The sequence below is a fragment of the Pipistrellus hanaki genome (assembly GCF_964339955.1).
Source record: "Pipistrellus hanaki genome assembly, chromosome: 4".
NCBI classification, from domain to species: domain Eukaryota; kingdom Metazoa; phylum Chordata; class Mammalia; order Chiroptera; family Vespertilionidae; genus Pipistrellus; species Pipistrellus hanaki.
In genome coordinates, this window is record NC_140506.1 from 36,204,198 (window position 1) to 36,232,158 (window position 27,961).

Genomic DNA, 27,961 nt, shown 5'->3' on the forward strand with positions numbered 1-27,961 from the left:
TCCTACGTGGTTAGTAAATACTCCTGGCTTATAGGGGCTCGTTGAGCTTTTAGAACACATATGTCAAACACAAGGCCCGCGGGCCAAATCCAGCCCGCCAGGCCTTGCAATGTGGCCCGCACCGCGCTGTCATCACTGCACTCCGCTGTCAGTTTATGACATTGTCAGTTTATGACTGTTCAGTAAACCATTCAGCCCGCGATTTAGGCTGGATTTTAGATTTTGGCCCCTTCTCTGATTGAGTTCGACACCCCTATTTTAGAAGATGCTGTCCAGAGCTTCCGGCAGTTCAGACATTGTATAGGGCCTGCTGCTTGGATCTGGATCAGTAGTTAATATTGCAGTGCAGTGCTCCCGTGTCCGCCAAACGTTGATAGGATTGGCCGCTGTTGTGTTAATGGTCCTCTGGGGGACTGGCCCTATGGTATGGTGCGCACACTAGGAGTTTGTGATTTGTTGGTGGATCGGTTGCTCGGCCCTCCCACTGAGAGCCTGTACACCTGCCTCTTGGATATTGTAGTAGGGAATACAGTTCCCTGAGATGGATAGCAATGGCATTATCCTCAGAACTGGCAGATTCTCGGCAACCCAGTATGAAATGGGAACTGGCCTGGCTCCCTCCCACTGTGTGTCCTTGAGCCAGTAATGACCTTGGTGCTCTCTTCTCTACAATGCTGGCTCCGTATCCTAAGGTTTAATCTGATCTTGTTCTGAAGTTTTTTTTGTGTGTGTTTTTTCAGAGCCCGGTAATACTGTACCTTTCTGAAAGGTTAGGTAGTAAGTTCCTGGTATCAGAAAAAGGAATGTGTCCTTTTTTTTTTTTTTTAAAGAAGACCATGTCTGCTTTCTGAATGTTAGTATTCTTTTCCATGCCTTCCTACCTGTCCTGGTAGGCATTTTGGACTGAGGCAATTTGCAGGTTTTACAGCACGTTGAATTATGCTCTCCCAAAGGCCTAACCCCTCCAAGAATCTCATCCACATAAGGCTCATTAACCGGAATTATTTTTTCAGTAATGTCAGCAGGATTAATTCCACCCATACAAAATGGTACAAATGAGAATTAGTAAAAACTCAGACGGAAGTGAAGTTGACAAGCTTTTAGCATGGCCATGAGCTCAGAGCTGCTGGGCGTGGCCCCCTTGTTCACCTTGTGCTCCAAGTCCGTGCCCCACCCAGGAAGTCCTCTCTTCCCATCTGTGTCCCCTGCAGCTGCTCCCCAACCTGCTCCCTTTGCTACTGCCTCCGCCACACAACGTGAGACGCTGCCTCTCTTCACTTTGGAAAGTCACCCAGCTGGAGTCACTTTAACGTTTTGTTGTGTTTTTCAATCCCTGTAGGTGGATGGAAGTCTGTTTAGTTGAAGAATTGCCACCAACCACAGAGCTGGAAGAAGGGCTCCGGAACGGAGTTTACCTGGCAAAGTTAGCCAAGTTCTTTGCCCCCAAAATGGTATCGGAGAAAAAGATCTATGATGTGGAGCAAACACGCTATAAGGTAACGGAGATCTAATTGGTTTTGGCTTCCAGCTAAAAGTGCAAGTCCGGTATTTCATTTCCTTTCCCTTCTTTCAGTGTTTCTACAAGGGTTTTGAGGGAGGCGGGACGTCCTTGGCCTTGAAAGCCTGTTAATAATCATTCCTGAGGCAGCAACAATTTTAAAAGCAAAGCGTTTCTATTTCTGGGCTGAGGCCGAGAGACCTCTGATTTGTAGGTCTCCCCCCATCATTCCTTCACGGAGGTCATTTTTATTGGTGCCAGGAAATGTGAAAGTGGGGGCACTCTACCCCTCCTTTGTTTCGCTACCACACAGTTTTATTACTCCCCTTATTCTCATCTAGGAAGAAAGTGCCCAGCTGGGACTTGAACTTGTGGCCTCCAAGAGTTAGGGGCCAGTGTGAAAAATGAGTAGTAATGTTAAATACTCAGGTAGGAATTCCTTTCCATTTGGCATTTGAAACAAAATAAGACGAACCTTTTTCTATGCAACTAGTTTTCAGAATTATTTCATAGCGAATAAGAGACGGCATATGGGGGAGAAAACAAAGCCAAAATAAACACCAATCTTGGTATCAATAAAAACAATTCTGATATTTTAGAGAACATGTCTAAGTACTTACAGATACAGTAATATATCTAGGATATGCTTCAAAACAATTGGAAGGAACGTGGGTAGATGATTCAAGACTGGCCACGAGTTCATAATTGTTATGATTGGGTGATGGGTGCACAGGGATTCATTATACCATTCTGTCTGCATTTTTATGCTTGAAATTTTCCATTGGAGAGTGAAAGAGGAAAAAGTAAGCGCTGCCCTATAAGACTCCTCCACGAGATGTGTCTTCAAAAGGCGTGAAGTTTCTCCTAGAATATGTGGTCTCTTGTCCACTTCAGATGAGGGTTTCGGGACCGTCTTTGAAATTTGATTCTTTATTGTCTTAATAAGTTCTTTCTATCAGTATTCTCCATTTGAAGGTTTTCGAATATCCTTAAAAGTTATTTCTCTTATAGTTGCAAGGACAACATTAAATATAGTTGAAAATGAAATGAGTTCCCATTTATTGCATGATTCATAGTACCCTTCAGTTGTTATTGAGACAACATTTACTTTTAAACATGTAAATTGAATTCAGAACAAATGTTTGAATAACCATGCCAGGGGTCTTCAAACTACTGCCCGCGGGCCACATGCGGCCCGCAGAGGAGTCTGATCCGGCCCGCCAGGTTTTTTGGGCAGTGAGCGCAGCCGAGGTGTTACAGTAGGAATTAGTAGTTCATATAGTCCGGCCCTCCAGCTCTCTGAGGGACCGTGATCTGGCCCCCACTTTAAAAAGTTTGAGGACCCCTGATAGACTAACAGTAGACAAGGCGAATTGACAGATCTTTTTGGACAAGTCTGTTTTCATGGTCTAGTCTAGGGGTGTCGAACTCAATCAGAGAAGGGGCCAAAATCTAAAATCCAGCCTAAATCGCGGGCCGAATGGTTTACTAAACAGTCATAAACTGACAACATCATAAACTGACAGCGGAGTGCAGTGATGACAGCCCGGTGCGGGCCACATTGCAAGGCCTGGCGGGCTGGATTTGGCCCGCGGGCCTTGTGTTTGACACATGTGGTCTAGTCTAAAACAGTGTTTCCCAACCTTCTCTCATGATGAGAATCACCTGGTGGAGTTGTTAAAACACAGATTCCTGAATCCCAACTAAGAAGTGCTAAACTAGAATTTTTGAGAACATATAGGTAAAATTGTATACCTAACTAGTGCTCTAAGACAGATGTTATATACAGAGCACTAAGTTAGGTATACAATTTTACCTATATGTTCTCAAAAATTCTAGTTTAGCACTTCTTAGTTGGGATTCAGGAATCTGTGTTTTAACAACTCCACCAGGTGATTCTCATCATGAGAGAAGGTTGGGAAACACTGGTCTAAAAGGTAACTGGGGAAAAGTTTCTGTATTGAATAATGTTATGAATAAGTGTGTGCATTTCTTAAAATAAGTTTTAGTTTATTAAATCATGTGTCTCACTCCAGAGTTTTCACCCCCTTATAGCCTTTCACAAGATTTTAATGAAATAATGACTTAGCCAAAATTAAAGTTGTTTTTTTAATTTTGAAAAATATTTTTAGCCGTTCATAAAAGCACAGAAAAAATTCTTATAACCCCATCACAAAATAAATTAAAATTTGTCCACATTTTAGAGCATGATTTTTCTTTTCTTTTTTTTCCCTTGCTTCTACAATGGTTATTACCAAGATCCAGGCCTATTAGTACTAACAGCCTTGTAGATTTGATGACAGAATTAAGGTGTAGTTGAACTGGTCTCCGGCCCTCCTCGAAAGGGGACTTGGATATATTGTTTTGATGTTATGGATGGTGAGAATCAGGGAAGAAAGGCAGACAGACCTTCAGTGGGAGCGAGCCTCAGAGCAGGGAGTGGGCTAGTTTTTCCTCCTCCGAGAGTGTAGGTGTCTAACTAACACCGTGAGTGTAGGTGTCTCTTTCCGGTTCAGTTGTGGATACCTTCCTGGCAACTTTAGAGATCCTACTCTTTGAATAAGTAGCTTCTTATCTTTGGGATGGAGATGAGAAATATTTCCAATCTTTTATTACAAAAGAAAATCCCTGTGGAGTCTAGGCCAGTGAATCATCCCTAAGTTAAACATGGTGAGAGAGCTAAGTGCTGGGTTTTGCCATCCTCCACCCCACCAGGCCCCTGGAAGGCTGGGGTGCCCAGAAGAAGAGAAGGTTAGAGAGGGGGTGTGAGGAAAGGAAGAAGCAGAAAGTGGGGGGTTGATGCCAGCTGTGATGTGGGAGAAAGCACAGGGACAGATGGAAACTACTCCTCTGTTGAGTCGCAGGAGAAAGGAGGTGTTTCTCTTTTTCCTTTCATTAAGTTCCTGAGAGTGCCTGATGTCCCCGAATGGAAATGTTTCATGATTTGCCATGCAATCATAAAATTTTATTTTAAGCCCATTTCATTTCTCTCTCAAAAACGAAAGGAGGCACATATTAGTAAAGAGGAGACTTAATTAACTTCCTGCTCTTGTGTTCTTCGGGACTGAAGCCCTTCATGTGCTCCTTCCCCAAACACTAAATCATGGGACTGTGGCAAAGATGTTGAGACCCAAGGGAGCGCTCAGTAATCCAGCCCAGTCCTTGATGTGCCATCTGGAAACCATGAGTTCAGTGAGCGTGGGCCCTCTCTGCAGGATCTGCCTAGACGGCAGCTATAAAATATGACCCGCCTGTCAGACAGTGTGTCCCTAAGCACGAGCTGCGTCCCGAGCTCTAAATTCTTCAGTTTGGGCACTGGCGCCTTCGAGTGAAGCTGATGAGTGCTTCCCTGCTGCGCCTCTGCCTCTTTGCCAGCTTATATGCAATGTTGGCTCCTTTTAATTTGGGGTTTGAAAGATGTCCTAGGTCTTAGCGTGAAACCTCCAATGATGAGTATTCTTTCTCTGGGCACCTGCACCCCACCCTGCAGGTCTGAGTTCTGTGCCCACGCCAAGTTCACAGTGGCGCCTGGCACTGTTCCTCTTGATGACATACTATATTGCATATCATAGAGTACTGTAATCATTGTCTTGTCATGAAAGCAAAAACCATGTGTCATCTCTGCCATATCCTTGGCGAATGGTGCAGGATTCGCCATGAGAAACAGGTGTTGGGTGAAGAAATGAATGACAGCCCTTTCAAGGAACCAAAGGACTCCATTTCTTTTCTTGTCTTCTATGCTTTGTTCGAAACTTAATCAAGGTGCTTTGAGTTTGACACCCTTCCTTTAAGTGTGATGCGCACACCTCCTGCAGAACTTCCCGAGGGTTGTGTATAAAAAATGGAACCTGGGCCCCAACGCAGGCTTCTGAGTCAGGCAGAATCTCTTGAGTAGAGAGAGACCCAGGAGGCACTCTTAATAATCACTTCATGTAGTTCTTTTCTTATGTACTACTAAGGTTTGAGAACACTGCTCTAATGGTAGATAAAATGGATATAATAAATTTTAATAAAGTTATAGGGAAAGATTATAAAGTTGTACTAAGATTTCTAACTAGACTCATCCATCCATGCAATACATATCAACACCTACTATGTGCTAGGCACCCAAGACAGAGTGGTGTGCAAGGCAGACATGGTTTCATGGTGCTAAAGTTGGACAGACAGACTGCAAGTGAATATACACAATTGTGCATTGTGGTAAGTGAATGAAGAAAGAAATTGACAGCAACATACAGAAGATGTGAAGCATTTACTCAGGCTGGAAGAATGAGAAGAAAATCATCATGGGCAGAGTTCGGGGTAGGGAATGAGAACAGTACAGAGAGAGGGGTCCCATTTGTAATTGACTTCTCAAGGAAGAAGAGAGCTTTGCCAGACTGAGTGGCTAAGAGGCTGCAGTGAAGGATCGCAATGAGAAATGGACCAGGAGGGAAGCAGAGACAGACCAGGAAGTCACACGTGGAGGATCTATGATTTCATCCTAACTATCGGGATTGGGGGTGGGAGGAAGCCTTTGAAATGTGAAACAGGCATCACAGTGCAGTGTGCTTTAGAAAGATCTGTCTGCTGCTCTGTGTGGTTCAGAATGAATTGGAGAGAGGATGAGGGTGGAGGCAGAGTGTCGTAAGGGGGTTATTCGATCCAGGTGACAGTGACCTGCATAGCCAAGAAGTCAATGGATTCAAGTGAGAAAACAAAGGGTGAATCCTGGCAAGAGATTGGAAGTGGGAGGAGGGCAGTGAAGGGAAGACAGCTGGGTAAACAGTTGGAGACAACCAAAAAGAGAGAGTGTTGGGTTCTAAAGGGGGGCAGGGTGCTGAAGAAGCCAGGGGTTTCTGTGGTGAAGGCTTGAAAGATGAGTGTTCCCAAGCAGACTAGGATAGGATAGTAAGGGGAAGAGAAGGAGGAGGAAGGCATTCCTTGTAGAGGACTCAGTCTGACAAGGCTCAAAGTAAAAAAAAAAAAAAAAAAGTGTTGTTTGTTGTTCCAATACTGCACAGATCATTGTAGACTTATTATAAATGATTGGTGAATATTTGGTGATCCTTCGATAGGGAAAGGACATGCACCATGGTTATATATACAGTAATATGAGTTGTGAATCAAAATGTTTGAGTTGGGCCTCACCACTCAGTTTCCTCACCTGTAAAGTGAGAAGAATAATCATACAATAGTATCAACCTGTGTGGACATACTGTGAGGAACAAATGTGGTCGTCCATGCAAAGCACTTGGCACAGTACCTGACAGCGGTACGCACACCGTGAATGTTTGAGGCGGTGGTTCTGAGGCTCTGTGTGCAGTTAATTGAACAGAATATTTGGATTTGGAATCAGGAGTCTTGCAAGCTAGGCTTGGCCCTGAGCTTAACAGTCAACTTGAATGTGTCAACTTGAATGTGTCTTCAATACTTGGGCCCTCAGTTTGCTCATCTACAAAATGAGCAAATTAGAATAATGACTGGTTTCTAAGCTACCTCATAGTTCCAAAATGCTTTGATTCTATGTAAGAAGAAGACTTACTCAATTCCTTATCTACTCAGTTTAAGCAAGAATGACCTTGCCCTTTCACCAAGGATATAATCCCCAAATGAAATCTCTACTAATTATGTAATGAATATTTATGACTTCAGATGTAATACAACCTATTATTTTTAAAATATATTTTAAAAAATAATAATAACCTTGCTTGCTGGTGTTGTAATAGTCAGCAGTGGAAAGTCAGCATATACGTCTAGTCCAATACCTGAAAAAAATTAGGTGGGTGGACAATAACAACCATTGGCTAAGTATGACCACAGACATGCCACCTAGTCTAGTATTCAGATGTAGGATGTGTGTGTGGGGGGAAAGGAGGGAGGAATGATAAGCTAAAAATGTTTATAATGGACCGAGATAATTTGGAGCCTGTTTAGAAGACCATTTTTGCTCTAATTGAAGTAAATCTAGTAGATTGAAGATGTTTGGTACAGTTCGTCCTCTGAAGCTCACTTCTTAAACATGCAGCCGTAGATCAAAGTCCTCAGCTATTTAAAGTGGGTGAAGGAAAACATCTCACCACTGTGACTACCTGAGACTAATATAACATTGAATGTCTGCTACAATGAGGAAAAATTTTTAAGTAAGGTAAAATAGGTGAAGGATTTGACATCTGTCATTTTCTTTACTGTAGGAATAGAACCAAGATAACCATTCTTTTTTTCAGTGCCTCTTACACGAAGGGCTAAACTTTTTTCTGATCTTAAAGGTGAATGAGAGTTTCAAGTCCAGTGTTGTAGTGTAATAACTAACATTCATTGCATTCTTAAGTGCGCTTTGCAATGAAGTGCTCTATGAACATTCTCATTTAATCTCTCCAACTCAGAGAAGCAACCCTACTTTTATTTTATGGCTGAGGAACCAAGGTTCAAAGAAATGTATATCTTTCCTGAGGTTACCTCGCTAATAAAGCCCCTAAATGGATGGAATATGCTTGTTACTTGGTTTGAAATTATTGAAGCCCACCAGCTAAAGACTCTCCAGAGAAACACACCTGGGATCAAACAAAATTAGTTTCATTTCACTCATTGTAGTAAGGGAAAAATGCATACTCATTTTTTCCTTACTACAATGTCAAGAGGGGAAGAAACAAGGGGCTTAGTGTGGCTCTGGGCTTGTGCTGGGTGGTCTAATAAGGACTTAGAGAAGCGAAGACTGTCCCGTTATCTTCGAGTGTCCTCAGGAAGCAGATCAATTTGGTGGCTTGGTAATTTTTATCCAGGACGTGAGAGGACTGAATAGAGACTAGATGGACATGAGTCAAGAAGCAAGTTGTTCACCTTAGTTGGAAGGGAGGTTGTTTAGTTATATTTGAGGTGCCAAAGGGCCTTTCTCTGTCTTGACATGATTGTGGATTGTTTCCAAATTGCTCTTCCATGGCCACAGAGTGACCATGTCTGAGAATTGTCTGTGTCCTGCCCAAGTTGTTTATGCTGAGCTACCCTCAGATGCTGCAGCCCGGCTGATAACAGTCTGTCTGCTCTTGCTCTCTTTTTTCTCTTCTTCCTTTCCTCTCACCCTCCCCCCCCCTAATTATTTCATAGCAACTAGTTAATTTCTTCCCTCTGAAGAATAATCCAACTACGATTGGGAACCTGTGCTCTCTGGGTGTTTAGTATAGGGAAGGTTTTCAGATCTGTGGAGACCTCATATTGAATCCTAGACAAGCCTCTTCACTGCCTTTTGACTTTGGGCAAATCTCCTCCTCTTTCTCTTCCTCCTCCTCCTCCTCCTCCCCTTTCTTCATCTTTTTACTTTAAAGATGAAGAAAGGGGAGGAGGAGGAGGAGGAGGAAGAGAAAGATGAAGAAAGGGGAGGAGGAGGAGGAGGAGGAAGAGAAAGAGGAGGAGATAGTGACCAGTATTTAATAGGCATAAATATTTATCAGATGTTAATTTGCAACTTGGGCAGGACACAGACAATTCTCAGACATGGTCACTCAGTGGCCATGGAAGAGCAATTTGGAAACAATCCACAATTGGGAATGATAATCACCTTGAAAATTAGAGATAATTTACATAAAGTGAATTTACCTAGTCATTTTAGTGACTATTTGAACTATTTGACATACATAGTTCAATTTCAGTAGATAGTGACCAGTATTTAATAGGCATAAATATTTATCAGATGTTAATTTGCTTATATTTCTTAATTTCTAACAGCAACAAATATACTTTTTTGTTAAATAAGCTATTAAATTGTAGGTCACAGAAGATAGAAAAAAACAGACATTCTGAATATAATTATATGTTAGTCATATGATGGCACCATATTCTCTTTACTTTTTTGTTTTTAAATAGATAACATTGTGCTATTCATTTAACTAATTGAAAATGCCAGGCCATTTTAAGGTTTCAATGGTTCATTACCTGATACAACTTCATGAGATAGAGGCAAGTTATGCTGTATTTATAGAATATGCAGAAAAAATGGTTGGCCAAATAGGACTGTAAATAACCACAGAAGATATAGAAAGACTCTTTTTATTACATGGGTAAAAAAGGTCTTGTAAAACATTTCCACTGAACGTTTACTTATTGCACAAGGCCAAGATTTGGGTTAAATTACAGAAGTAATAATAACTAAAATTAGCTCCATGTTGTGGGTGGGTTTTTTATCTTTGTATATTTCTACATTTTCCACAGAATATTACATCAATGATCAGGGGGGAAAAGATTTGGCAGAACCAGAAACCACATGCACACACACACACACACACATACACACACACACACCATTCTACTTGGTCTTCTAAAACCCTCTCTGTTTTCCATGGAGTTACTAGGCTTCTCGGCTGTCCTTGCCAAATCTTAACACCATATATGTGTGTATATGCATACACATGTGTCCATGTTTCATAAAATATTCTTAGGCTTGTGCTAGACATTAAATGGTCTTTGAGATTCTACTTCAGAGTTACCTCAAATGTGTGACTAATGGAAACTGGTAGAATGGTCTATTGCAGGTGGTCTGAGTATTGCTGAATAGTGTAGTCTCTTTACTGTGCCTTTCGTTGTTTCATGTGGGCTCTAATCACTTTATTCTAGGAGAAATACAATTGAAAAACATTCTATTCGTGACAGAATTATTACAAATGACTCACTTTTTGTGTGTTTTCTTTCTCACTGTAGAAGTCTGGCCTTCATTTTCGACACACAGATAATACTGTGCAGTGGTTGAGAGCCATGGAGTCTATTGGTCTGCCAAAGGTAAGCCTTCAGATACTGGAACCTAAACTGGAAAGCCAAAAGGGGGAGTGTACGCATTTCTTGTTATAGAAAACGATTAGCAGACTGGGTATATGAATGCAGTAGATTGCCTTATTGCCTCAGGAAAGGCCTATACAAAGTAATAAATGGTAAGAACTCAGAATGAAGTACGGGTACAGGTCAAGAGCAGCCATGCACATGTGAATATAAATTAAACAAGGTCAGAACAAACTATAACTGGTAGATAGTTGATTTAAAATTGCCACCTCCCTTTTTTTGTTTGCTATTTATATTTATGATTCCTAATCTCATTGCATCACTACAAATTATTATTACAAATTTATTTTTATAAATTATTGCTACAAATCACTATATATTTTAACAGCTAGGGGGTTATAGTTCTTACTCCTGAAATAGGTCTTCTAAATAAAACTCATTCAGCAAATATTCAGAGCTTGTTAAATTCAAAGGGCAGGCAGACAGACAGGCAAGTAGAGGAAATGAGGAAATAATTACTTTTGGTAGAAATTGTAGAGCTATTTCTTAAACATCTTATTTTGAAATAATTATAGAATCACAGGAAGTTATAAAAATAGTACATCTGCGTGTACTCTTCTTTCAGCTTCCTCCAGCAGTGACATCTCATAACTGTAGTAATGGCATTGGTGTATCAATGTTAACTAGACTACAAGACTTTATCCAGTTTTCACCATTTTATGTGCATTCATGTGTATGTATGTTGGGGGTTCCATTCAGTCCAGGAACAGGCTCGTATGACCATCACCACAGTGAAGGTACAGATCCCACCAAGGAGTGCCCTTCATAGTGTGTCCCTCTCCCAGCACTGTCCCCAGACATACAGTAGATTACCTGCAGCAATTGTCTTTTTTCATTAATCATAATGCCTTCGCTGTCCTTGAGATCCATCAAGTGGTGTTTTTTTTTATTTTTTAAAATACATTTGTATTGATTTCAGAGAGAAAGGGAAAGGGAGAGAGAGATAGAAACGTCATTGATGAGAGAGAATCATTGATCGACTGCCTCCTGCACATCCCATACTGGGGATTGAGCCCATAACCGGGCACACGCCCTGACCACGAATCTAATCGTGACCTCCTGGTTCATAGGTCAGCGCTCAACCACTGAGCCATGCAGGCTGAGCAACCAGGTTTTTGTATGTATCCATAGCTCATTCTTTTTGTATTGCTTAGTATGGAAAGCTATTTCAAAGAAACTAATTAGGAGTGGTTTAGCTTGAAGGCAAGTCAGTAGGCTACTGAATAATTAAGACCTGTGTTGTTATTATTAATCCAGGTTTGCAATTTTAAAACACAACAAAAACAAATAAAAAACACACACAAAGGATTCCTTAATGTAAATTATGCTTGGCTATTTTTAACATATTTTTGGCTGTTATCTGTTTTCAGTTTATCTCAAAATAGTCAATAGGGATTTATTTTAGTCTGCCATTTTTATCCCTTTCCCTTCTCCTAAAATGCCCAGAACATTAAGTGCCATTTCCGTCGGGGCACTAGTCATAATACAGAATTCATATTTCTAGATTGTGATTTAGCAAGTACTAACTAGGGGTTGGGTGTAAACAGGTTAATAAAGAAAGAAATTCCAATAGGATTTTTTTTTCTATGTAAGGCTACCTACTTTAGATTAGGGTAGTTTCATTATGTTTGATAGATTTTACTTCAACCTTTTCCAATTGTGTATATGTAGGATCAAGCTTCCCATGATTTTAAATAGAACAAGTAATCCACATAGCAGATTCTATTTTTATTTTAGAAGATTCTATTTTAACACTGATTTTTATTGTGAAGTCATTGATTCATTACATTGCAAGAAGAGAAACCAACAGCGTACTGAATGGACTGATGTATTTGCTATTCAGTCTTCATTTATTAGAATTAAGTGCTTACTCTGTGCTCAGCATCACACCAGGTGCTGGGGACCCACTGCTGAATAAAACATTGTGAACCATAAGTTGATTCCATCTCCTTGCTTTATAATGATTTTCCAGGAGAAATTTAAGTAGGGAAGTAATTGTTTAAAGAAACAGGAGGGGCCTGTTGTTGTCCTCTGCTTATATATAGAACTTTAAACCTGGTCACATTCTCCTGAATAGTGAGTCCTTTTCTCATTGGCACTTTAATAGCAAATGTGTGAAAAGATAGTCGGAAAGACCTTTGAAATTGCTTGAGCTACAAGCATTTTTTTTAAGTGCTCGGTAACTAAAGCAAAATTAAGAAATTTTGCTTTCTTTCTTTTCTCAGCTTTTCCCAATGTCCAACAGAACATTTCACTTGAGTATCAAATACCACCTATGGCACATGACTTAATTTTTATTTCAAATTTTATAAAATGTTTACTGAAAGCAAGCAATACCAATATGCTTATCTTAATCTTAGAAGCGTTGAGCCTAATTATTTATTTTGTAGTGCTTAGGAACAGGTAAGTTTGGTGCCCCATTCTAAAATGTTTCTTATTAGACTTTTAATTTCCAGTTTAAGAATATTGTAAACACCCCAGCCAGTATGGTTCAGTGGATTGAGCATTGTCCCATGCGTCAAGAGGTCACCTGTGCATACCTGGGTTGCAGGCTCAATCCTGGAAGGGGGGGGATAAAGTGGGGGGAAGCATGCAGGTGGCAGCCAATCAATGTTTCTCTTGATGTTTCTCTCTCATCGATGTTTCTTCTGTCTCTCCCTTTTCCTTCCCCTCTCTCTAAAAATCAATTTTAAAAAAACATTTTTTAAAAGAATAGTGTAAGTAGGTTTTAAAAGCCTTAATATTCTAACCTCTCAATCTAGTAACTTTATATTTCAATGTTTAGCCCAAAGAGCTAATTAGGTGTTCAGAAAATGCAGGGATGTTCATTGCAGTGACTTACAATAGGGGGGAAATTGGGAATAAAAAAAAAAGTGCAACCATGGGGAACTGGTTAAATAACGGTTAAAATATGAAAGAATCATACATCCATTAGGAATAATATCCTGACAGAATAAAAGGGGGGTCATGTTCTATTAAGCGTTTTAAACAGGTTATGGTATGTGCAACTTTATTTTGAAATGCACCCATGCAAACATAAAAATATCAGAGACATTTACTGCAAAAGGACTGGAAGAAAATATCCCCAAATGCTAATAGTGACCGTCTGGAGGTGGGATTATAAGTATTCTTCCTACATATTTTACCCATTTTCCAGGGTGTATTCAGTGACATGTATTACTTTTAAGCAGAAAAAATATCCATGTATGAGTATGCATGTTAATAGAACTGGGTATTAACAATGTAAAAAAATGCTGGAGAAGAACATCCTTCTCAAACCAGCGGACATCTGTGCACTCAGTCACAGGAGTGACTCCACTGTAGAAAGCAGAGTCCAGAGTGGCTCAAGCTTTGTGAAATGAAACTGCCACGTAACTAACATGTGGACACAGCCTTCTTGGGGTGGCCGGCTGGGAACCTCCCACTCCTATCACCCCTACGCACACTCTTTTGAACCACTAGGTGGCGCCCTGTCAGGCAGGGGATCAGATGCAATGATTGGTCCTTCTGTAGAACAAGATGAAGCAGTAACTAAGAGAGTCTTCTGTGTCTAAATAAATACAGAAAGAACAGCAAGGACAGTCACAGTAGAATCGTTTGGGAGAAGTACAATAATTTTGTGAAAAGCAAAACATAATAAAAACATTGTTTCTTTTGTTTTCCAGATATTTTATCCAGAAACAACAGATGTCTATGACCGGAAAAACATACCAAGAATGATCTATTGTATTCACGCACTGAGGTAGGAAAAATACAACTAAAAGTCTAGAAAGTAAACTTAAATAAAACTAAAATTTTAATTTTAAAAGAGATCTTAAATTATTTTAATGACTCAAGAACTTTTATTAGATTTGGTTATTTTAAATTTGCTGGTACAAAATTAAAATAATTGTCATGTAAAACCAATCTTTGAACTTGAAAAATATTTTGATGATTTTTTTAAATCTACATCAAAATAGAAAACTGGAAAATGAAAAACCTATAAATATTATAATAAGAAAAATTTAAGTAGAAACTTTGCAGCCTTGAGTGGAGGCTTAGGCTGGCAAGAGCAGGCGGAAAGCTTGGCTATCTCCGTCGCCAGGGAAATGCCTCCCTCCTGCTCTCTGTGGCTGTAGCCATCTTGGTTGGATTTATTTGCATACTCGCTCTGATTGGCTGGTGGGTGTGGCTTTGGGGCATGGCTAGTGGAACAGAGTGATGGTTGATTTGTATATTACTCTTGTATTAGGTAGGATGAGGGTTTCCTATAGCCATTTCATCTTTTATTTTCTGGTAGCTCTGTGCCTCATTGGTTCTTTTCCTTTAGGTTTCTGGCTATTGTTTTTGTTTGTGGTGGTTTTCCATACTTCTTTACTCTGTTTCCTCTTTTTTTAAGATATGTATCCTGGTTTAGGGATTTTTGTGTGTGGTTACCATTAGGTTTATAAAAAATAAACTTGCATATATATCATAGCTTTTTTTCTTTTGAGTGCATCTGGTCTTCATCTTCCTTTGCCAGTTCAGACCTTTACCCCCTCCCTTTTTATGTTTTGTTGTTACAAATTATTCCTGTTTATGCTGTAAGTTTTGGTGATCTTATTCATAGTGTTGTGACCTTATATTTTTTTGTTTCAGGTATGATAACTCTCTTGATTATTTCCTGCAATGAAGGTTTTCTGGTGATAAAATCCCTCAGCTTCTGTATGTCTGTGAATGTATTTATTCCTCCTTCATACTTAAAGGATAATTTTGTTGGATATACTATTTGTGGCTGGTAATTTCTCTCTTTCAGATATTTGAATAATTGGTTCCACTCTCTTCTGGCTTGTAGAATTTCTGCTGAGAAGTCAGGTGATATTCTGATGGGTTTTCCCTCATAGGTCACTTATTTCTTTTCCCTGGCTACTTTGAAATTTTTTTCTTTGTCATTAATTTTGGACAGCTTTAATTACGAGTGCCTTGGAGATAGTCTCTTTGGATTGAGGTAACTAGGTGTTCTGTTTGTGTTTTGGACTTGAGGATCTAGTTCTTGCCAAAGGTTTGGGAAGTTCTCATCCACTATGTGCTTGAATAGACTCTCTGTTCCATGCTCCCTCTCCTCCTCCTCCAGAATCCCTATAATTCTAATATTGCTTTTTCTGATGGAGTCAGAGAATTCTCATAGAGCTCTTTCATTTTTCTTTATGCTCGGGTCTCTTTCTTCTTCTCTCTGCATCATTTCAGATTCCTATCTTCAATATCACTCATTCTTTCCTCCATCTGGTTGACTCTGTTTTCTGTGCTCAGTAGTACACTCTTTATCTCCTTAATTGCATGCTTCATTTCCAGGATTTCTGATTGTTTCTTTTTAAAAGTCTCACTCTCTTTGGTACTCATTTTGTTCATCGATCTGTTTTCTGAGTGTATTGAATTGCTTGTCTGTATTATCTTCCATCTTGTTGAGTATTTTCAGAACAACAATCTTAAAATCTCTGTCATTTTTATTACATATGTTCCAGCTTGCTTTCTGGAGAATTTTCATTTTCTTTCTGGTCATCCATGTTACTATGGTTATTCATGTTATTTGCTGTCCTCCTTTGCTTATGCATTTATTTCTGAAGAGGTCTTTCTACTCATTTCCAGTAGATGGTGCTGAATTGCAAGATTTCTTACCTCTGTGATCTTCTGGTCTTGAATCTCTGAAGCGTCTGTAAGATAATACAGCCATGCTGCTTTGGGGTGGGGTTTCTTTTGCCCTCACCATAGTGGCGTCCCACCCAAGCACCCCTCCTGGGAATCAGTCACAGAGGGAACAGCTATTCTACTGCAACAGCTCTTGGTTTACAGATAATATGCTATTGGACCCATTTCTGAGGGCAATAAGAGATAAGTTTTGGGAGTTCCAGTGGGGGCAGGACTCTGTGGTTTTGTTTCTTTCTCTGAAACACCAACACCTGGATCAACAGTGGAGAGTTGCATGGCAGAACCCTGTGCTCTTTCAAGCATCTGCTGACTTAGACACTGTTCTCTCCCTTGCCACTTGCCCTGCTGGGCTGCCCCACCCCTGCAGCTCTCTGTTCCTCCTGGCCAAAGGAAGTGCCTGTGACAGCCGGCTTTCCCGCCTCTTCCAGCCAAGCCATGACTCCAGCTGCAGGGCTGCAGCCCATCTGCGCTTTGCTCCCTTCTCATCTCCCCCTTTATTCCCGATTGCCCGCCTTTAGGTATTTCAATGCACAGGTCTCTCGGGCATGCATCTGTGTCGAGCCGGAATTTCTTTGTTGAATTATAGTTGGTTAACTTGTTGAAATTTCAGGGGGAGAGGACAAGGGGCTCTCTCATGACATCACTCTTCCCCATTCATTATTTAAAAGCAATTATTTGAAAAGTTAATTTTGAAAATGTTGACATTCTGCTTTTTTTTTTTTTTTTTTTTTTTTAATCTTAATGGCCTGGAAGAAATGTGATTTGTATGTGGTAGCAAAAAATGATTTTAAAAATCCATTTTTGTGACTGCTGTCTTGTGTGTACACAGGTAATGGCTAGAAGGCTTCTTGTCCAATTAAGTTTTAAATTTCTTGTAGAGCATCTGCCTTATGTTTATATCACCAGAAGTCATTTTCCTGGCAGAATCTTCTGCCTAGAGGTTTATATTAACTTCTTCCTGGCTCTTTCCTCTCCAAAGGAAAAGGTTTATATTATAATTATGAAGGTAATAATTCATTGCAATTCTGGCCTACTAGAGAAGAATTTTAATTATGTCATATAATTTTACTTTTCCCCGATCAGTACTTACGAGATTTCTTTGGAAGATGACAGTTGCTAGAAATATAGACCAAATATAGGTGCCTTTTCTATGATTTCTTTTCCTAATAGTTTAGAGCTAGGGGCGAGGGGTGGGGGGGGGAAAGAGGGACGGAGGCAATTCTGTGCCTGCTTCCTCATAGGTGGCCAGTGTATCATTATGTCAGCAACTTTCTAAAAGTTTTTTTTTTTTTTCAAAAATGCTTATTTTGAGGAATTTTCAAATGTGTTGTCCAATATTTTTGTCATATATTTTTCAGCACTTAATATGATCACTTGTCACTATGGTTAGTACTGTTTTAGTGACCTGCTAAGCCAGCCACCTTTGGTTAATGTCATTATCACATCCACCCGTTATTGTGCTCATGCCCAAGTCTGCGGGGTGCTCCTGGGGTGTCTTATAGAAGCTTCAATGGATGTCCTGAAGCGGACACCTGGGCATTGCTGTGAAGCAGCGTGTAAAAAAATGGTGTACTAAGTCTCTTTCCGGTGTTGTCCGTGTTCGACAGAAGTTATGTAGAACTGCACTGTGGATGGCAGTGTGTTTGCCATCGTTTTAACAGTGGCTTGAACAGTTTGGTAAACAAAAGACCAAAGAGCAGCTTCTGGCTTATCATGGCCAGTGGTCTGCTAATGTTGGTGTAATATGTTCTAGGACTGTTTTTCTCAGTTATTCAGTTACCAGTCATGGAGTTTCTGTTACCGTTACTTACCCTGGGGCAGATGCCTGTTGAGCCTGTCATTCATCAGATCTGGTCTTAGGTAGGATCTTTTCTCCTTTACTTCTTTCAGCTCTAAGCTTAATTTCTGGCTGCTTCTTGGTATGGCACACAGAAGTCTCAGTTGTATCTAAGTTGTTTGTAATCCAACCTTTTTCCTATGATGGCTGAGACTGCAGTTAGTGACTCAGATGAGGCTGATGTTCTGCTCTGTTGGGCAAGACACACTTGGAGGCCGGGCAGCAGAGCCCCTTAGTACGTACAGTGGACTTGCCCTTGCTGCAAAATTAGAAGAATGCTGGAAATGAACGTGTATGTCTTCAGCCTTTATATTCTGGTTAAGGTAATAACAATATTGCTGGTATAAAGCGTTGTTATCTGATAAAAAATTAAACAGGCCAGAAGTTCCGATTACAGATCAGGAGCCAGGCAAGTAACCAGGCACTGCCTTCCTCTTACCCCAGCCTGTGGGCCTTACTCAACCTACAGAGTTAGCTCTTAGCCCTGCAAATGTGTCTCTGCCCTGTCTTTTGGATCAGGACTAACTGCTCACCATGACCCCCTAGCTTCCTGTTTCTATATGCCTGCCCCTTACCTTTGTACTTTGCTTCTGACCCCAGGTTCCTTGCCTGCCACTCATTGTACCCTTTGTCAGTTCAGTTGGGTGACCTGAGACCTGAGACCCGTGAATGTTAGCACGGCAGCCTCGGGAAATCCTCAGTCTGTGCATGCTGGTGGGTGTTTCTCTGCATCTGGAAGGGTTCAGGAATCTGGAGAAGGCGCTGCAGCGTAAATTAATAAAGAGACTAGAAATATAATAAATTTATAATCCTTGGGGGAGACAGAGAAGGGCTTGGCTTCAGTAACCAAGTTCTCTGAATCTCTGGACCCTTTGCTCTTTATTAACACAAATTGTCCTAAGGCAAGGCAGATATACATATCAAAGGTTAAGGTTTGGTATACAGAGGCATTGTTAGTTTTGGGGGAACTGCCTTGGCTGTTCAGGTGTTTGACCAGCAGGAGGCAATAACATGTAGGTTAAAATGCCCTCAGCTGTCTGGCAGCAAGCAATCATGTATGTAAATTCAGGTTTGGGGAAATGCCTTCAGCCATTCCAGCAGGCAGTAAGATGTATCTTCAGCCCTGCTGAAGCTTCAAGGTTCCATCAACCTTTTGATGAAATTCTTGCATTTATGACATGTTGGAATTAGCTTCTGGCATTTGCCTAATGTAGAGACCTCAGGAGGGGTGGCCTCATTTTCCCCCCCAAAGAAATGCTTTTTTATTTTCTTATTTAAAATATGCTCATTGGGGAAATATTAGAAAATTAAAAAATAATGTTAAAGGAAAAGCCAAAGTACCCATTGTTTCAACACCAATTGAAAACCACTATGTGTGATGGGCTATCTTTGGACTTAAAATGTGTATATGGCGTGTTTTCCTTTTGTGGCTTCATTTGGAATGTCTTTAAGTCTGTGCAGTGAAAAGGAGCCAGTTCAAGAAGCGAGAGCCTCGCTAAGGAGTTAATACTATGGATTTTTACCGGTCTGGAGGCTTTTATACCCGTAGAAGGACACTTTTGCATGTTGTTCATCAGTATGTCAATAAACTGTTAAATGTTGAAACACTAGTTGTAAAATTTAATTCCTTTAAACAATTAAATTTAGTAGACCTGATTTTTTGAACACTTCAAATACCTGCAAGTACAGGTGAACTCCCCAGATTCGTTATTACAGACTCACCACACTTCAGCCTATTCCAAAAGATCCGCTCTACAACTTTCACTCATTTCATACACTAATTTTGACTCATCCGAGGACTGTAACATTTTGAAAGCTAACAAGAGTTGGCATACTCTCACAAGCGCGAGACACAAAGAATACCCCTATGCACTGGCCCAGGTTACAGAGCATGGTGCCAGTTTGAGTTCCCAGGTGAGTCAGACCCTGGCTACAGTCATCGGGCTGAACTTGTGACCTTTTTTTCTTTACTTTTCAGTAGATGGCGTTCATGTAGGCTCTTATTTCTAATCGGGCCCCTGCCCCCACCCCGTCTCCCAGAAATGATTTCCTCCCATGCCTTTTTGGCTAGTGTTACATAACCCATTGTCCTGTCATCATGATGCATTGACCTGATCTGTTAACGTTATTAAAAGCTTGTGTATGCCTTTGGAATATTTTCTCAAAATGAGCTGGGCTTTCTAGAGGTTTCTCCCTGAGGAGGTGAGGGATTGACTCTACCTGATGCAGTTTGGGTCATATTTCTGGATCCTTTCTCTGCTTGACCATCAGTACCAAAATCCTCTTCCCACCCAGCTATTTTTGTCACCACCTGAGTCCTTATTTGGGACACTTCCATGGTTTTCTCAGACTATGTGGCTTAGAGTTCCTGGTACTTATTCTTTTTGTAACATATATGTAGTGTATACGGTATAGAAACAAGTATAACTATGCTCTGTAGACAGAAGAAAAAAGCACCAATATTTTAATAACACTTTCCAACTTGTTAAAATCAATATAAGTGACCATGTGTGTCTTATTTTATCTACTACAACTCACTTCTTGTAAACTTTATACCGTCCTCTTTTGATTGGTTTTGAACTGGCCTTTCACAGACTTCACCAAGTTGCATGTTTTCTTTTCTGATGGACCAGCCTGGTCCCGTCTGCCACCCTTTGTCCTTGGAGTACTGTCCCTGACATTCCTTGCAATATCCTTGCCTTGTGCTCACAGCGGGCTGTTCCTGACCTTTCCTGATCATTCCTGATTTATGACATGGAATCAACTACCCTCCAAGGAACCCTCTGCAAGTCAGGTGTCCAAAATGATTTTTCTGGTTTGATAGATTAAGGTTCTGGATTCTGCTCTTTTTACTGCATAAAGTTTATTTGGCCATTAAGAGTCTGCTCCGCTGACGACAACAAGCTGAAGATGTGTGTCTCCCCTCTGTGTAAGGACACTGCTCCTGCCGCAGACTTGGGAGCTGCTGTCCTGCAGTCATGATTTCAAATGCAGCGACGATGTCCAAATGGCACATGCGGGGCTTGCATGTCTGAAAATGGCTGTGGCAGACCCACTTCCGGTTGGCCAGTTCCTAAATCCCTGACTGCTCTGTGAAGAAGGGCTCCTCTACCCGCCCTCACAACGCCAAGTGGCTGCCTTGATTAGCAGGTTGCCTTTGAACTCGCCCCTCAGGCAAATGTTATTGCATAACTTCCCTGCCTTATACCCCCTTCCCTTAAGACCCTTTCCTAATAAACTGATGGTTACCTTTTGCCAGATTGATTGCATCTGGCAGGGAACATATTTGCATGTATAAATAAGCTTCCTAAAGGTAATTTCTTAACCCAAAGGATAGACAGTAACCCTGTGCTCTCAGGAGGGATGTCTGCAGGTGGCAGTGTTGGGATTAGGATGCAGAGGGCAGGTGCACCTTCCATATCTTTCAAGTCACTTCTTGTTCATACTTCTCTTCACGCTTTGAACCCTCTCCTCCCGTTTTATCTTGCATTAGTATGGTGGCTAGCTGTCTATCCTGCTAAATGCCAAGCTCGGTGAGGCTATGGACCTTGTCTCCGCCCAACACAGCACACATACCACTGATGCACACTGAAGCCGCTGCATCTGTGTCTTTTTTTTATTAATATATTTTATTGATTTTTCACAGAGAAGAAGGGAGAGAGATAGAGAGTTAGAAACATCAAACATCGATCAGCTGCCTGCTGCACACTCTGGGGATGTGCCCGCAACCAAGGTACATGCCCTTGACCGGAATCAAACATGGAACCTTCCAGTCCACAGGCTGATGCTCTATCCACTGAGCCAAAGTTGTTTTGGCTGCATCTGTATCTTTAATTTTCCAGTTTGTTTAGCTGATTTCCCAATGATGAGACTGTCTTGGGATTTCTTTGATTTTTTTCCCCCCTGAACATTGGATTTTGACATGATACTGGCAGTGATGTGTGTGACTAAGATGGGAAAATAATTTAGTTGAGTAGATAAAGCCATTTCAAACAAGGAGTCCGTGAGGGAAAATAGTCAGAGGTTCTTAGTGTTGAGAGTGGGGAGACCACTGTGGTGGGTTATTAGGTGAATAGGAAGGACATTTATTTAACAGGGGATAATAGTAATAATAAAGACAAAGGCTAATGCTTCTGAGCTTTTAATTATATGCCTGGCCATATTCCAGGTGCTTTACAGGTGTAATCTCATTTAATCCTTCTCACATACCTATGAGGTACATACTGTTATTGATCCCATTTGATAACCCAGACAGCTGCAGCACAGAGAGGCTGCCCATGGTCACACAGCTAGTAACTGGCAGAGTCAAGACTGCAAACCAGGCTGTGACACCAGAACCTGCACTGTTGCTGACTCAGCCAGTCATTGGTTTCAGAAGGGAGTCAAGTGTTTCCTACTGCAAAGAAAATAAAAACAGCAGTGGCATCAGGCTGGAACTTCAGCAAGGGCCTCTAAACTGTTATATTTAGGACTGGAGACCTGGTGTACAATATCCGTGAACTAGTGGGGGTGAGGGGGTTCCCCTAGCTCGGCCTGTGTCCTCTCACAGTCGGGGACTGTTCTGGGGACCCCTTTGTGCTGCCACAGAGGTGGGAGAAGCTCCCACCGCCTCTGCTGCGCTCGCCAGCCGTGAGCCCAGCTTCTGTAAGCAGCGCTCCCCCTGTAGGAGTGCATTGACCACCAGGGGGCAGCTCCTGTGTTGAGCGTCTACCCCCTAGTGGTCAGTGCATGTCATAGCAACCAGTCATTCTGCTGTTCAATCAATTTGCATATTTGGATTTTATTATACTAGAGGCCCGGTGCACGAAATTTGTACATGAGGGGAGGGGATCTCCTCAGCCCAGCCTGCACCCTCTCTAATCCAGGACATCCCTCTCAAAATCTGGGACCACTGCTCACTTGCCTGACTGCCTGATCACCCCTAACTAACTCCCCCACCCTGCCAGCCTGGTTACCCCCAACTGCCCCCCCCCACCCCCCGCCAGCCTGTTGCCCCATGCAGCCTGCTGTTTGGTCATTTGGTCATCCCTCACTAACCCCCCTGCCGGCCTGGTAGCCCCACATGGCCTGTTTAGTGGACCATTCGGTTGATTCGGTTGTGATGGTCACTTAGGCATGATAGTTTTTAATGAAGATTCACTTGTGTAACTTAGAACTGGAAGGTCCTTGGAAGGTTATTTTAGTCCAGACCCTTTACTTCCTAAACGAGGGGCTGAAAACTTGGGCTCTGTGATTTGCTGAGAGTCGCACATCTAGGTATTGCCAGTCTTGGGGCCAAAATCTCGGGCTTCTGATCCCAGTCCTGTGCTCTTTCAAGTCATCCATGAGGCTTTCATTTACAACCATCTCCCATATTATGGCATAAAATGAAGTGCACATGACGTGATCCAGAAAAGCTGAAATAAATTCAGCTCTTGCCTTTTAAGTTTGCATTTCATTACTATAAACCTTTTAATGTATACATTGAAGTACTAGCAAAAAAAAAAAGAAAAACCCTAATAGAACTTTTAAAAAAGCTTTCCTGCTTCCTGGATTTTAAACTGATACTATTTGTACCAAAAGCCCCACATGGGCCGGTGAGGCTTGGCTTCCTTGGGAGCACTCCTCTGTGGCTGCCTCACTCAGCACACAGGCGCACTGTACCTTGTCATAGGATAGGAGGACCGCTATTTCATACCAAGTGTTTTCTTATACGTGGGAAGGGATGCTGACATTAATGCCACAGCTTGCTTTGGAATGCTGCTCTCAACCTTTTGTGTTGGCTCTTCGGCACTAAAGGTACTTAATAAGTCCAGAGTTGAAGAGCTATAAGAAGTTGATGCTTTTATATCGGATGGTGTGTGTGTGTGTGTGTGTGTGTGTGTGTGTGTAAGATTAAGACTCTGAATTTCCTACATGTTTCAGGTCATGAATGGCTCATTTGAATGTGAATGCTTGGGAAGGGGCCAGCTGCTGTTGCTGATTCTTTTCAGCCTGGGAACAGTGGCTAAGGACAAGTTTCCTAGTAAACTTTGCCCCTTTGAGTAATCTGCTTGAAAACACCTCCCCTACAGAGATTTGGTACAAAACCTCCACACTGTGAAAAGCAATCTTTTTAAAGAATAGTTTAAACCCTCAACATTAGAGACAGTGTTGAAAACTGGAGCCAAATAAAATACATGCATTAACATTTTTAATAAATTTCTTTGATGAAAGTATGTATATGCAAATGAGATTTCTACCTAAGCCACACTTTAAGAAAATCTGATTTTAAACAAATTTAAAAGCGAAGATTCTTCCATCTGAAAAATGTTAATTTCTCAGCACCACCTAGTGGTAATTTTTAATTAAACCAGGATATTTGCTGATTGTGAGATTTATATTAGTATTACAGTGTTCAATGGAGAAGTGGAAAGTATAACCCAAAATAGTCCTAATACCTTTATTTCCACAGGAGAAAATGAACACTTTTGTTTAGTAAATTGTTTAGTCCATTTTATCAACAAACCTGTTTTATGGGAGTCTCAATATCTCATGGTAGAGAAAAATATTTTTTATATGTATAATAGTAGATATCCCATAGCTACTACTGAATGGCTGGTTAAACAAAGAAGATAATGTGAAAACAGTTATGTCAAGATCATTGAGCATAGTTTTATTATTGAAATGAAATTACTAAAGTGATCATTAAAAAAGTAATAATTTGCCATTAGAAAGAATGCCACCAACTGACCAGAAACTTAACTCCCTATGAAAGCAAACAGATAGGATTGGATTAATGGAGAAGCAAAGAATGAGAAGACTACAGCCCCCAGAAACCACTGAGGATGCAGCAGAGCTAGCAGCTGGCGTGGGGCTTGCTCTGAGCAGAGACAACAGGAAAAGGAGAGCTCAAAGCCAGCACAATGGAGCTTACACCAAAGCAGCAAGTGTAGATGCGGATGGCAGGGTCACATGCCAGTACCCAGGAGAGCTGGTGATGCCAGGAAGGCTCAGGATCCTCAGTCTAAGAAGGCAAGATTCTGGGCACCTTCCTGGCATCAGCCCTATGGTCTCCCTAAGGTGGCTTTTGTTGTGAGGACCTGTGATCAGCAGTGACAAATAGCAAATCTGAAAGTCCAAGAGGAGCCCAACTCAGGAAATGCCAGACATTTGAGGGAAACCAACACTACGAAAGAGGCCTTAGATTCAGTGAACAGAATCAAACACCAAGGAACAAATCAAAATATTAAAATATGTGCAATAACCCTGGCTGGAATGGCTCAGTTGGTTGCCAGTTCGATTCCCAGTCAGGGCATATACCTGGGTTGTGGGTTTGATCCCTGGTCGGGACATGTACAGAGGGCAACCAAAAGATGTTTCTCTCTCACATTGATGTTTCTGTCTCTCTCTCTCCCGTCCTCTCTCTAAGCAGGTCCTCAGGTGAGGATAAAAAATAAGTAAATGAATAAGTAAATGGTTAAAAATAAAATAAAATATGTGCAATTAGTGATTTGTTCAGTTTATACATTTGATTAATATTGAGCACTAATATACAACAAAACCAAAGGTAAAGCTAAGAAAGGAAAAGTGGACAGATGAAATGAGAAAAAAATTAATAGAATATATAGTTATCTAAATTTTTGGTACATAATATGAAAATAAAAGCATGCATATAAAATTCTAGATGATCTCAACATTACATAGGTGGGGGAGTAGAACTGAAAATATATTAAAGGATCATAGATATTTATTAGCTTAGTATTTTATACAAGAATATAAATTTAACATCTGTTAAAACTTTGTTTGGCAGAATGTTAATGTAAGTAATACAATATATAACACATTATTGAGGCCCTGGCTGGGTAGCTCAGTTGGTTAGAGCATCATGCTAATATACCAAGGTTGTGGGTTCAATCCTGGGTGAGGGCACATACAAGAATCAAACAATGGATGTATGAATGGGTGGAACCAACAAATCTATGTTTTTCTCTCAGTTTTTGTCTCTCTCTCAGATCAATATATTTTTTCAATAACACATTACAGTAGGTCCTTGGGTTATATCGCGATCCATTCCTACAGCATGTCATAATGCAATTTTTGCTGTACTTTGGAACCCACCTACATACGCACCTATGTCACTCACATGGAGCACATACACAGCAGTAATGAAGTGAAACAGTAAAAAAAAAAAAAAAAAAAAAAAAAAAAAAAATTAAAAGAAAGATAATTCCTGACCTTGTGGTAAATAAATAATAAAAAACATAAAGCACATATGTACATACATCGAAATGGTGGAAATTTTTTTTTATATAAATAAATGGGAGATGGCGACATAACCATGAAACAACGTATGTTGAGTCAGACATAACCTGAAGACTGTCGGTACTTGAAATAATTTGTGTTAAAAGACATTTTATAAATGTCTCCTACTTAAATTTTACTGTCACATTTTCAACATTTTTCCCATTGAATAATTTTTATAGTTTTCTTTGTAGATGAGTTCAGGTGTATTTTGAAATCCTATAAAATAAAAGGCTAATATGCAAATTGACCAAATAACTGAATGACGAGTCGCTATGTTGTACACTGACCACCAGGGGGGAGATGCTCAATGCAGGAACGGTCAGCCAGAAGCCGGGCTCACCGCTAGTGAGTGCAGTGGCGGTGGCGGGAGCCTTTCCTGCCTCTGCGGCAGCTCTAAGGATGTCCGACTGCTGCAGGGAGCGGGCCTAAACTGGCAGTTGGATATCCCCTGAGGGCTCCCAGACTGTGAGAGGGCACAGGCTAGGTAGGCTGAGGGACCCTCCTCCCCTGAGTGCACAAATTTCATGTACTAGTGTAGTTATAAAAAGGGAAGAGGAAGAATCAGATACTATGAAAGAAATTGTAGTGATATAATAATACATTTTTTATGGATCTATTTTCATAAGGTCTGTATGGCTTGATTTTATTTTCTTAGAATTATTTTGCAACTTTACCATACCTACCTGTTTAAGACTGTTGATTTTTTTATTTCCTGTTGTTAGAAAGGAACAAATAAAGAGGTTGACCTTTCATTTGTTCCACATGATGAATTCCCTTTTAACTGGAATATTTTCCCATGTAATAATGAGTTGAGAAGTTCATAAAATATTATGGTTTTGAAACTTTCAGCATACCAGTTTTAATTATAGTGACTTGTTTAGTATCAACGTTGGGTAGTAAAGTCTTTAGAGGCTGTGCAAATAGCTTCATACCCCTGATAATCTCTATAAAGATCTAGAATTTAAACTAAGAAATATATCATGTCTTTCTAACTTTGAATTATGAATACATAATGCCTATTTTACATTGAAGAATGTTCAGAGTCTAATATGTTTTTCCTCTGTGGATAAGACACTAATATTATGTTGGAACTTAATATTCACATTACCATATGGTTAAAATGTCATTTGGTTTTTTGTTTTTGTTTTTTTGTTTTGTTTTGTTTTGTTTTGTTTTGTTTGTGGAAAAGTGGGGAAACCAGAGAAAAGTTAATACCCCAAAAACAATCCTAAAAATTCATTAATTGGTGTTTCCTGAAGAAATGGACATGGCCAATACATATGTGCATGAAAAAAATATTTACACTCGCAACAATAAAAGGAAAGGGAGACTTAAATAACAGTTTATTACTTGTGTTTCTTATTCTGCCTATTCGTGGATGATAGTCAGCTGACCCTATGGAAGTGCCATGTACTGCAGAAGACCAGTCTTGGGGATTTAAACTGGGATCTGGTTCCAGTCCTACCAGGGGCTTGGTGACCTCGAGGCTCAGTTTCCTCATCTACAAAATGAATGGATTAGCTGAGATAATCTCTTAGGTCTTTCTCAACTAAAAAAGCCTTTCAGACTTCAGCAATGTCTAACTCTAAGATTTATAATAATAAAGCTTCTGATAATTTTATGTTTTCTCTTTCAGTTTATACCTGTTCAAACTAGGAATAGCACCGCAGATCCAGGATTTGTTGGGCAAAGTGGACTTCACAGGTACTACTGTGTGTCTTCATAACTTTTTGCCATGTCTCAGGAAATGGCCCCATACTTTTTTTTCCAATGTGATAGTATTGACTTCCTTTTCTCCTCTATGTGGGGCAAGGAGAGAAGCATTGTTTTGTACTCAACCAGGTTCCTTTTCCCCACATTTGGGAAATGAGAAGCTAAGGCTGGCTTCATCC

The 27,961-nt window shown here is 40.6% G+C and overlaps 2 protein-coding genes across 3 annotated transcripts in view; one reads left to right on the forward strand and one right to left on the reverse strand.

The window, feature by feature from the left end:
• The window catches only part of F2RL2 (coagulation factor II thrombin receptor like 2), a 505,949-nt gene that overhangs the window by 444,597 nt on the left and 33,391 nt on the right, over positions 1–27,961 (reverse strand). The window lies entirely within an intron of this gene.
• The window catches only part of IQGAP2 (IQ motif containing GTPase activating protein 2), a 254,590-nt gene that overhangs the window by 126,001 nt on the left and 100,628 nt on the right, over positions 1–27,961 (forward strand). For both annotated transcript variants that reach the window (XM_084881260.1, XM_084881261.1), the window contains exons 3-6: positions 1,340–1,496; positions 10,169–10,246; positions 13,969–14,045; positions 27,706–27,773. In XM_084881260.1, the coding sequence (XP_084737386.1) occupies positions 1,340–1,496; positions 10,169–10,246; positions 13,969–14,045; positions 27,706–27,773 (380 nt within the window). The remainder of the gene's footprint in view (positions 1–1,339; positions 1,497–10,168; positions 10,247–13,968; positions 14,046–27,705; positions 27,774–27,961) is intronic.